The 12515-nt window shown below is 41.1% G+C and overlaps 1 protein-coding gene across 9 annotated transcripts in view; it reads right to left on the bottom strand.

Moving 5' to 3' along the window:
• CLIP4 (CAP-Gly domain containing linker protein family member 4) overlaps positions 1-12515 on the bottom strand; it is a 99107-nt gene that overhangs the window by 53412 nt on the left and 33180 nt on the right. For 5 of the 9 annotated variants that reach the window (XM_031684920.2, XM_072937967.1, XM_072937969.1 and 2 more), the window contains exon 2: positions 1819-1966. In XM_031684920.2, the coding sequence (XP_031540780.1) occupies positions 1819-1951 (133 nt within the window). In that variant the 5' untranslated portion in view covers positions 1952-1966. Of the gene's footprint in view, positions 1-1818; positions 1967-7458; positions 7714-8985; positions 9188-12515 lie in introns of those variants that run through there. The other 4 variants (XM_006197243.4, XM_072937966.1, XM_072937964.1 and 1 more) reach the window with 4 other exon arrangements.

Below are 12515 nucleotides of genomic sequence, written 5' to 3' on the forward strand. Positions count from 1 at the left end.
CTTTTTAACAGGACACTGACTACAGCACACTAAGAAGGAAACAACTAGAATGAAAAGGGTCTAGAAATCCCGACAATGAGGGACTGGTGACAGAACCAGAAATTTGTAGCCTAAAGAAGTACAGACTAAATGCTCAGGTTATCTTCAAATATTTGAAGGTTATCATGTAAAGAAGCGTTTGTTCCACCCATCAAACCAGTTGGCCAAAATTTCAAGGGGACATACTTTGGGTCCAGAGACAAAAACAATTTTATCACAACTAAAACTTTGATAATAAAATGGATTATTTCATCAGTTTCCCACTATTGAAGATATCTAAGAGGCTGAATGGTTATCCATCAGAGATCCTGAAAACAGAACTTCTATGCTGAGAGATGAGTAGGGAAAGTTGAACTATAGGTCCATCCAGATTCTAAGAATCTATAATTCTAAGAATACAGGTAATGTTTAATTTCAGTTACACAAAGGGATGAATATCCATTATCACCTTTCATTCAGTGTATTTATTCAACAAACACTGAGCAACTAATATCAACAAATGACTACATTAGCCCAATGAGATAAACAAAAACAAAACATGAGTGCTACTCCCATCCAAAGAGCTATAGTCCAGGAAAGGAAACAAGACAATTATGACTCAAGACAGAATGAGGTGAGTGCCACAAGCAAGGTACAGAGTGCTTTTCAAGGTTTTTCCTGCATAACTGATTTTGTTATACCTGAAAATAAATCCAGTCAATTTTTGTAAAAGCTGCAAATAATTCTCAGGATCTAGGCACAGCTTTTATATAACACCTTTGATGACGGCAAGGCAAGCGGCTATCTGAACACATAAAAATAGCATACTTGGAGATGAGAAGTTATTATAATGGATATGACTAAAAAGACAAATTCATAATCCAATCATTTTATATTCACTGAAATTTTGAAATCGCATTGTCTCTACCTCCAAAGACAATTTGAAGTGGTGACCCAATATTTTACTTGAAAAACTCTAACTAAATTAGAAATGTAATAAATCTATCAAATTTATCTCCCAGTTTTATTTCTTTATCAATTATTTGATAAAATATGGTCTTGGGGAAATAGGTCTAAATACATTAAAACCGAGAATACACCTAAATTTACATTTTAAAAGATTATTTAAATGACCCAATTTAAATATGAATAAATCTCACTCCACTTTCCAGGGAAAGGCCTTACCCTGTCTAAGTATAGGGGTTTTTTTTGTTTTGTTTTACTCTACTTTACTTGTGTGTACATTGATAATTACAATGGGAGACAACTGAGACAGGATCCAAATTAGGCTTGCTTGTGTATTAAAACATCACTTGTCATTACACTGCCACCCAAGTTTGGATCATTTCAGCAGTGATTATTTGGTTTGTTAATTAGAATTCTAGTATTTCAGAAACAACAGGGCCCTTAGAGATGGCTAGCACACAGTGTTTTTAGGTCTCTTTTTTTTTTTTTCTAGTACAGGGCTTTTTAAGCAAGTTAGTACATTTAACCAAAATAAATACATCAGTACATCAAAAGAATGATAGATGTCTAAGCACCACTGAACTCTAAAAATAAGATCCTCTGAATCCACCATGGTGCTTAAAATGGATGCTTTTACATAATAAAAATGCTGGCAGCAGAAATAAAGCGATTAGCTGAAAAGAGAGAAAAAGCAATTGTATTTTTGAAAAAGGAAAACTTTAGCAATTTTATGAAAACCACAACAAATGGTTTTAGGAGAAAATCAGGAGTACAAAAAGGGTATAAGACAGAAGTTAACAGTTCATAGAAAATAAACACAGCTACTTAACATACCACAGTCTGAAGGCATTGGTGCTGCAGAAATGGAAAAGATAACTGGTGTATCAGAACCTTGAAATAAAAATGGGTATCTTCCAATCAAAGAACTTCCTTCTAATGGAAAATCTGGAAGGTCCTCTATGGTCATCTTCTAGAAAGCCACCTTTAATGAGAGGGGGGGAAAAGCATATCTATTATATTTGTATGCAACTTAGAATGATGACTGCCTTCAATCACAAAAAGCCTATATTCTTATAATATCTAACCTACTGACATTTTTAACTTCAACTTCAAGAATCTCTTTTAGAGAGGAAGGGGGAAAAACTTCTTTTTAGCAAACTGTCGTTAAAGAATACACATTGCTTCACACTGTGTCTTAGAGTCAGCAGCACATGTAACTTTTTAGACAAAGTTCAGGAGTAATAAAAACAACTATTATATATTTCCCAATAATAATAATAATTAACATTTTTTTAAATGCTGAACTAATCTAAATGGGTGATACTCTCTTGACTCACAGCAACAAACAAGCAGATGGATCTCTAACTCCTCACAGGATCTGACACAGGTTCTATCATCCGTCATCTAACAGCTCATGCCATGTGCTCATCACACAGAAATAATCTAGTTTAGAATGTTCATTATTTTCCCAGAAAACTTTGCTGAAAAGTGAGCACATAAGTCACACCAACCTAAATCTAGGAGCTCACTGGCATTGTTCCACTTCTTAACAATGCAGAGGATCTGTCTAGTCAATTCTAGCAAAGGACGGAAGGTGATGCCTTTTAAACCACATCACTTATATTACCTCTTTTTCCCAGAGAAATGGGCACTCAGACTAAGTTTGCTCTAAATTAGACTTGTCCTGCGCCCTAGCCCACATATCAGAAATGACATAGCAGAGAAAATGTTTTAGTAAAACTGAACTATGAAGCTAAAAACCTTCTGGTTTCTTCTGTGCCAAATGTTTGAAGTTTGAAATATTATGAATCACTATATCTGTTTGAAATATAAGCAGAAAACTGTATTATAAACTAAATAAAAATGGTTTTAGATTATTTCAGTAGAAAGACAGTAAGTAAAGATAGTTAACTGACAGCTTACTCTAGTGGATAATGCCGTGCTAGACGTTACTACACATGTGCACTATTATACTTGGTTAACCGACTCTGGATCTAACTTACTCATCTTTACCTACCATGTTTACCTACCATCACCACCCTGCTCCAAGGAAAGTTACCTCTCTGAGGTAACTGGTTTGTTTCCACCTAGATTCATGTTTTCTGAATACTAGCAGGAACTGGTGAAGAGTAAGGTGATTTCTTTTTTCTCATAAGGTACATGTGTATATGGACATGGATATTACATATTAAATAACCTAATCCAGTGTTATTATGCCAAAGGTATTCAAGATTTCTTCGAGGCTAAAATTACTTGCCACCCAATACTTTCAATCATTTTGATGTTAACCGTGCCACATAAATAGGAAATATTGTTGTCATACAACATGGTGAACTTCCTCAAATACTACCAATTCTAAAAATAGGGGGAAGTATAGCTCAAGTGTTAGCATGTATGCTTAGCATGCACAAGGTTCTGGGTTCAATCCCCAGTACCTCCTCCAAAACTAAATAAATAAACCAAAAAGTAGTGCATACCACAAAGACAGCCCTCTTTCAATATTATAGCTTCTCAGAATTCAAAGTCAGTCGGGATTTCTAATTGTTGGCCTCTACTTTGACTTGGTAGTAAATCTGGGCAAAATATTCTATGCAGGGTATGAAGCTTCCTTTAAAGTCAAGGAACAGATACATTAAAGGGATAGCAGGCTGGAGCTTGGGCATATCTAGTAAGATAAAAGCTGTCATGTCTTTTGTTGTTGGTTTTTTTTTTTTTAGACTACTCTCAGTAATGTTATATACCTGATCAAACACCAAACCACTTAATTCCATGAGCACTGGGAAACCACTGATTTTTTAAAAGAAGTCTGTCCTGATTCAAGCTGTGTTTTAGGAGGATTAATCTGACTAAAATTTTACACTTGGGGACTCAATCATGTTCTTTTATATTCTTAATTCTTCAGCAAAATGATTAAGTGGTTATCTTTGTGAGTTGATTAAGAGGAAGCCACCTTTCAAAAACTTCCTTTCAAAGAGTGGAGTTTCCCATTCAAAAAAAATTTTTTTAGGTGATTCTCAGAGATAACGTTTCATTTCCTTGTAGACCACTGATATCCTTAAAGATAATGACTGTATCTTACACTACTATCACTTACTACAGGAGCTAGATTAGTGTCATATATGTATATGTATATATGTGTGTGTGTGTATATATATATATATATGTGTGTGTGTGTATATATACACATATAAAATAAATTTTCAAATCCTAGATTCAAGGTAGAATGGTTCATTCAACAACATGTAATCAACTTCATTTTACATGTTAGATTTTTCAAGCCCAGAGAAGCTATTATATTACCTGAGTAGTGAAGTGAACATTCTTCAAATTTTGTGTCTTTACTGTATTTTTCCCTAGTCCCATATCCTTTCTTTCAGGAAAACTCCAACATTTTACCTTCTGCCCCATTTAAGAAAACTATACATGTCTACAAATTTTCTATAGTTTTAGAACCTTTTCCTAAAAGCAATTTCTGGATGTAAAGATCTGGGAATCTTGGTCAAACCTAGAGCTGGATTGAGTATACACTTTCATGTCAAATCCTACTATGGTTAACTGTTGATAATGGATTATATAAAGTAAGCCTAAAATTAAAAGTAAGCCCTAATTAACTGTGTACATAACAGATGCAATAACAAGAATCAAATTCCCCAAACTTTGCTTTACATAGAAATCCCATCACCCCAAATCAGCTCTGTGTAAATGCAACTTGTAACATGACTCTAATAGTTGGTGATTTTTCAGAGATTCCCGGTCAGTGCCCTAACACAGGATGGTGGTAAGTGGAAATGCCCATTAATTTCTTCAGAGTAGTTCAGAGCTATTAGGGGCTCACTAAGGAACCTCACTGAGCCAAGAGACTCCCTCAGATTTATCTGGAATATGGTTCAAGGGCAGCATCCTTGAGCTACTCGACCAATAGGATATCCAAGTTGTATCCACACCAGTTGGAATCATGAGGCCCTTTTGTTACCAGAAAAGGGAAATAAAAATTATCTCGGTTCTTAGTCACCCGAAAAAAAAGAATTTTTGACGACAGACAAAAAGGGTGATATAAGCAAGATTTTTATTAGTGAAGTAAAAACATAGTGAAAGATAGTACACTCCCGAGAATTTGGAGCGGGCCAATTCAAAAGAGGAAAAATGGCACCATTCCCTTGTTTTTCCTATTTTTATATCCTGGTTTCATAATTGACTGATTGATTGACTGACTGACTGACAACTCAGGTTCCCTGAGCTCTGGTTGACTGACAGCTCAGGTTCCTTGTGCTCTGGTTAACTGACAGTACAGGTTCCTTGAGTTCTGGATTGTTCCTTTCCCCTTCCTCTCCCCCTGCCCAGTGCTCATGTCTATCTAAACTACCTAACACTTTCATTTAATTTCACGTAATATTCTATCCTGAGTGTTTATTTCCATGAGATACCAAAAAATGTAATCCAACGAAACTAAGCATTTTAAACATACCTCCAATAACCCATTTATGTGTTACCATCATGAAATCTGTTCAATCACAAAGCAAGTATTTACAGTATTTGATATTAGCTCTAGGACCTAGAGAGAATATAAAAGATGTCTGCCCTCAAGAAGTTCACTTAGTCATTCAACAAATATTTATCAAGCGTTTCTTACTAAGTGCTAGGCTGGCATAGCAAATGTAAAGAAAATAGATATGCCCTTGCCCTCCAGTAGGTTAGCCAAGAGTAGGACTCCTACAGGAAAGCTGCAATTACTGTATAGTTGTAAGTGCTGGATTCAGGGGGCCAGGGGAGGCTTCCTGAGATAATAACTTACAGCTGCAGCACCCAACCAGGCAGCTACCACCCACATGTGGCTACTTAAAAGTTCAGTTCCTCCACTGCTCTAGCCCCTTACCACTGCTCAAAAGCCAGGTGTGGCTAATGGCTACCATAATGAACACTGCAAAAAGAACACTTCCCTCTTCACAGAAAGTTCTTTGAACATCACTGAAGGAAAACAGTGCTGCTTAAACTCCAGGTGACATAACAACACACAAATACCCGAAACAGCAAGAAACAAAGGCTAACAAACTAAGCAAGCCCACAGCAGCATACTTAAATATACACATTAACAAGAGAACAAACGGTAAGCGTGAAAGTAACCAGGCGTTTGCAGGTTTACACAGGGATAAAGAGTTAGGTTGATTCTATAACGATTAGTAGTATACATTTTAAAATTGAGTTGTTATAAGCCATAAAATATACCATATTAAATATTTTCCTAAAAGTCTTGCTGGTGGGATTGTATCTGATATATTTGAAACACTTGAAATAAATCCTATAAATAAGATACCATGTGCCAAATCTTCTATAAAATAAAAATAAACATATTCATCCCATTCCAAGAGTCATTGTTACAGCACAGGTGCATTTAAAAATGCACACTTATGTTAGCAAAGTAAAATGCAACCAGGATGCTTTTGCATCATAAAAATGTAGAAAGCTAGACTTCTACCATTTTCAATTCCCTGCTTTCCCTCCACAATTGCTACATGTCCTGCATGTGATCTTCTGCCATTTAGATGACTGGCTTTAGATTGTATATAAGATTCATAAATGACAAGAGTCAATGTGAAAATGAAATACAATTAAAGTATGGGGGGATGTTTCTAAGGAGAGTGTTTACTGAAATATTTAAAAGGCACCAATTTACACTGCGATGTTGCTACAATGTGAACCACTCTAGCTGGCTGGGTACATACAGCAAGTTATTATCCCATGAGAATATCCTCCTCTGATACATATCAAAACATTGTCTCAGAGTTTAAACCTGAAGTGTCTATAAAATCTCTAGATTAATGAAGAGCCTGACATCTAATTCAAAAGAAAACTGACATTACAAACCTATCAATCTAACCCACAAGGATGAGGTCTAATCCAAATCTATGTTTAGCAGCCTCAGCACAAGTGCTCCCCACAACTTTCCTCCCCATGATTAAAAATTAAGGAATCTCGGGGTAGCAAAAGACCAGAAGCAGAGTCATTTGGCCTAGGTTTGAATTCCCAACGGCAAAGGTTTCTCAAACATTTTAGTAAGCAAGGGGAGGCATGAGAGATGTAGAGGCCCTGCTCAGGAAAACGACGAAGGGCGGGTAACAGCACGCAGCACAGCACTGCGCTCAAGGGGCTCCCCCAGAGCGCCGGGGCGGTCAAGGCTGGGGCGGCGGAGCGGGGGCCAGAACTCAGCGCCGCCGCGGGGTCCGTCCCGTCCCACACACCTGGCGGCATCTCATGCTGAAGTTAAACCTTCGGTCAGGTACGGAAACCAGAAACCCACGTCCCGGCCAGCGGGCCGCGCCAACCCCGCCCCCGCCCCACGGAGGCCTCCAGAAGCCGGCGACACCAGCACTCACGGCAAGCGACCGCGGGGCTCCCGGCGCCCCCGCGCCGCCCTCCCCGAACCGCCGACCGCCCCTCAGGCACCCGCACCCCCTCCCACCGGCGCCCCCGCCCCACCTGCCTCCTCCGGTCCTCTCAGGGCAGCCGGCGGGGAACGTGGGGGTGCGGAGAGAAGACCAAGAGGCGCGCTTCTCCGCCCGGCGCCTGTCTCCGGTAGCCGGCCGCGGGCCCTCCCGCCGCGCCGCTCCCCGACCTTGTCCGGCCCCTCCCGCCTGCCTCCTCCGCGCCGCGCGCGCCGGAGCCGGGCCCCACGCGGGGTCGGCGCGCGCACTGCAGGCGCCCGGGCTGCGCGCAGGCCCCGGCCCCGGCCCCGCGCACGCGCGGGGGAGTGGGGAACGAGAGCGAGCGCGCGCCTGCGCTGCCTGCCTCTTGCCTGCGACCCCGCAGCACTTCCGCTGAGCGAAGGTTGATCCTGGGGTTAGGAAGGTCAGGTGGGCTTCTGGGGTTAACCGTGTCGGGGAGGAGGCGCCGCCGTGATATTTCTACCGCAGTCTTAGACAGGCTCGCGGCCGAACCCTGCCTGGCCCTGGGCCATGCTTGGGGAAGCAGCCCACGTCGCGCTGTACAGACACTTCTCATTAAAGCCTGTAGCTAGCCTAATCTGACCTGCCTCCCTGTCTCCCGTCCCTGTGTTAGAAGCCTTCCTAGGACCCTTTAGGGACAGGCACCGCGTCTAACGCTTTTTGGGCTCCCAGGTGTCTAGCCCCTTGAATGATCCACAATAGGCCCTTTAGTAAATTACCTGTCTGCCGGTCTTGCTGGAAAAAGCCTAGTCAAGGCTGTACCCAATTTGAATAATTACACCCAAGGGTGTCAGTGTAGAGGCAGGAGGGGATGGGTGAGTAGTCGTCCCAGAAGTTAATTTTCCCTGCTGCTTTGCTCCCTTCTCCCCCGTCCCCTTCTCAGTCCCCCTAGAACCAGAGAGTGGTGACACCCTGGTTCTCCATCCAGTGGAAGGAAAGGTGTTACTTGATACTTAATGAGTCCCCTTATTGAAGGGACTTAATCAGTCAATTGTTTCCCCACGACAGAAGTTTGTAACACTGAGCCAGTAGTGTTACCTTCTAACAGCTGTCTCTGGGGCCTTTCTGTTCTGGCTCTGATATGCCAACTACTCCACTGTACTTCCATGTTCACCAAGCACAGTGCCTAGCAATAACAAATGTCGAATGAATGAATGAACGAATGAATGAATGTCTTTAGACTCCTCAAAAGCAGAGGTTAGTGCTCAGGGCACTCCAGAGCATCTTTTCCTGTTAGAATCATTGATTCCAGGCTCTAGAAAAGGACCCCCTCTGGTTGTTTGAGTCCCCCTTAGAATATCCTCCCACCAAGTGGCCATAGTTGAGCACCTTCAGTAACCAGGAACTACTTCCTTTGGAAGCAGCCATTTTGTCTTTGACCACCCTTGTTGAAAAGTTCTTCCTACCTTGAGAGCTAAAACACCACCCCCTACCTCTCCTCCTTACTGGGTTGTTTCTACTCTGGGGTCTTCCAGATCATGTCCAACTCCAAGGAATCCAGGACAAGCATTCTCAATCCTTTAGGCTTCTCCTTATACGACATGGTTAAGATCCTACTCACCAGAATTTTAAGGGACTCTCTACGATGCATCTCAGCTTGTCTAGAGTTCTCTTAAATGTGATGCTCAGGAATGAGTGAGGTGTCCTGTTGAGTGTAGAAAGGAGAGAGACAGCCACCTCTTTCTCAGTCCTATGAGTCTGTTAGCATAGCTCAAAATATCAAAATACTCATTTGCAACAGTCATGTCACATTGTTGAATTGGGTGGAGCATCCTGTCAACTGAAACTCATAGCACTTATGCAATATTTAAACACCATGACCATCCCACAGTCCCCAGTCAGCTGCCAGTTTCTCTGTCCCTTCATGCATTCTTGGGGATGATAACGTGACACAGATGTTTCCTCCTCCCTGTGGAAGTCCCACCTCCCTTCTCCCTGCTCTCATCACACCCTGTTCTTGTCTGACCCCCTCCCCACCCACTGCTTTAACTGGTTAAAAGAAGGAAGGTAATCTGCCCTTTGTTGGCTTTAAGCAACTGTAAATAAGCCCTATTGTTAGTGAGCAACAGAAACTCATAAAGATCTATACGTAACAGAAGTTGCTATTGGCAAACTTCCCACATACACACTTTTATTGCTGGTTTAAATTATCCCTCTGAGATGCCACTATTGGTAGATGACAGGGTGTGGCTAGCTGAGTTGTTCTTCACTGTAATAAAGTCTCTGTTAAAACCATCCAGGCCACTGGCTTTATCTGCTGTACCTAAACACCATACAGTACATTGGCGGATTTCCAGGATAACTAAGCCGTGAGAGAGTCTCCCACTCACCTGGTTGCCTTTATTCAAAAAACTGAAGCTATTCCCTAGACCATTATCAAGAATACAAGCACTCTTTTCATGCTTCTTGGAACACCCCCATGTGCATACAAGAGTTGGACTGGGCGATGAAATGGGGCCAGAACTTGGAACTTGAATGATTCACTGGGGTGGGCACGCACATGGGGAAATGGTCCAGCTGCAGCTGCTGAGACTGAGGTATATCTGAAGGCATAACATGGTGCCTGGGAAATGCAGCAGTAAACCAGTCCTGGGAGGGGATCAGTATCAGTGGTCAGCATCAATGTGGAGAAGGGGGCATTACTAGCTCACCACTCTGTGATTCCTACCTCTGTGGTCTTGTCTTCACTATACCAGTGAAGAAACAGACTCCAGGAGGCCGGGGACCTTGCTCAATGTCCCCTGGGACAGAAATAAAATTCAAACACAAGCCTGTCTGTTTTGAAGGCCTATGTTGATCCACTATTTTGCATTATCTACACAGGGTGTCCTTTGGGGCATTCAGGATACAGAACTGTTGCGTTGAGTAGCAGGGATCATTGAGAAATTTGGATAGACAGTTCTAAAGTCAGCATCAGCAAGGGCTGTCAGTGGCTTACAGGCCCTAATCCTTGAGAAAAGGGTTAGAGGAAATAACCAAAAGAAGACAGTGTTACTGTTCTTCTTGGACAGAGAATTGGGCAAGACAGGATTGACAGGGGAGGAAGACAAAGGCTCATTTCCAGAATATGAGTGTGCAGGGCATTAGGACCACAAGAGACATCCAGCTGTTAGAATTGGGGTGCCAAACTGGAGCCCAGTTAGCAGAGGTAGTTAAATGCAGAATATCAGAGTACTAGGTAGAAACCCTGAAATCTTTCTGTCATGTTTGTGGATAATATGATCATCAATATAAAAAACCCAACAGAATCAACTATTAGGAGTTATATGTAAGTATAAAGTTTCCAAATACAGGATCAGTTTCTAAAAATCAAATGTTCCCTCTACATCAGCAGTAAGCTACCAGGAAATACAATAGACAGTAAGGGACCATTCACAATATCAATGAAATTCTAAAGCATAAAATTCAAGAATTAACCTAATAACTTGCAAGAACTTTATGGAGAAAATTTCAAATCTCTGTTTATGGACATAAAAGGAGATTGAATAAATGAAGATATACTATGGATAGAATGACCTTACACTGGAAAAATGTCCATTTAATTGCTAAATTCAATGTTATACCAACCCAAATTCCAGCAGGAACTCAAAATGTAAGGAACTTCAATAAAGTTACAAAATACATAGGGAAAAATAAACATTTAAATAGGTATGTTAATTTTGGAAAGCAAGAGCAGAGAGAGGAAACCTGCCCTGCCAAATACTGTGCCATCACTACCTAGTGATAAAAATAGCATGCTACTGGTACAGGAACAAACAGAGCGACCACACAGAATAGGACGCTCAGAAGTCGATCCATGGGACCTCGATATATGTTCATGTGGGGCTGCAAATCAATGAGAAAAATATAAATTATTTAGAGGCTGGTTTTGGGGAAATCAGCTTAGTTTTTTGAGGGAAAAAATAGACTTGGATGCCCTATCTCTACCATATTCAGGGTGAACTCCAGATTGATTAAAGACCTATATTTGAAAGGAAAACGTAAGAGAAAATTTTATGAATGTAGGGTAGGGATTTACTTCATAAAACTAGACTGCCAAAGCACAACCTGAAAACAAAAGACTAGGAGATTTGACTGCATTGCAATGAAGATTTCTCTTCAATGAAAAGTACCATGGAGAAAGCTAACAGATGGTGGACAAATTGAAGGGAGACAGATATTCAAAAGCTGCTAGTGATTCATATCTAAAATAGATAAGTAACTTCTACAAATCAACAAAAAGAAGTTAGAAAATTGAAGATAAAAATAAGAAAGAGACAGGAATAGGAGTTTCACAGAAGGGAAAGCCAGAACAGCAAGCACACAGAGAAGAGATGCTCAAACTCACTAGCAATGAGACAATGGATGGACGGACAGGGTGATACTGCCTACAGCCACTACATACAAATTTCAAAAACAGCTGGGGGTTGGGGGTGAGTCCTAATTTGTAGTGTTTGCTGATTTCCATGGTACAGATACTCTCACCCCTGCTGATTTCCAGCTACCAGTGTGAGGTCACTGGACAAGGAGTTGGGAAGAAATGTGCTCAGTCAACTTCATGGACCAACTCCAACACACCATTGCTTTACCCATCAGCCTGGCAAAAGTCAGAAAGATCATCTCCAATACTGGCAAAGATATGGGAAAGTGGGAATCCTCATGCACAGCTAGTGGGAATTTAAACTGCTAAATATACTCTGTAGAGCAATCTGGTAGCATTCAGTGAAAAAATTACCAGCCTGCTTTATAACTCAGCCACCACCTTCACAGCTCTGTCTCAGAGAAACCCTTGCAATGGTCCTGTAGGTGTCTTCCTCATGTGGCTTCCAGGAAGCCAATTTCTCATTGGCTAGGTGATCTCATCCAGTTCATAGCTTTAAATATCATCTCTATTTTCATGATTCAAAAATTTCTACCTTCAGCCCTGAACTTCAGACATATATCCAACTGCCTACTCAACATCTAATCTAGAGCATATATTAGGCATCTCAAATATAACGTGTCCAAAATAGAACCCTTCCCCATAACCTTCCCATGTCAGTAAGTGGCAACTCTACTCTTGCTATTTGCTCATAAAGTCATCCTTTATTTCCTTCATATTTCTGGATTCCC

The sequence above is a fragment of the Vicugna pacos genome, chromosome 15, assembly GCF_048564905.1.
Source record: "Vicugna pacos chromosome 15, VicPac4, whole genome shotgun sequence".
Taxonomy (NCBI): Eukaryota; Metazoa; Chordata; class Mammalia; order Artiodactyla; family Camelidae; genus Vicugna; species Vicugna pacos.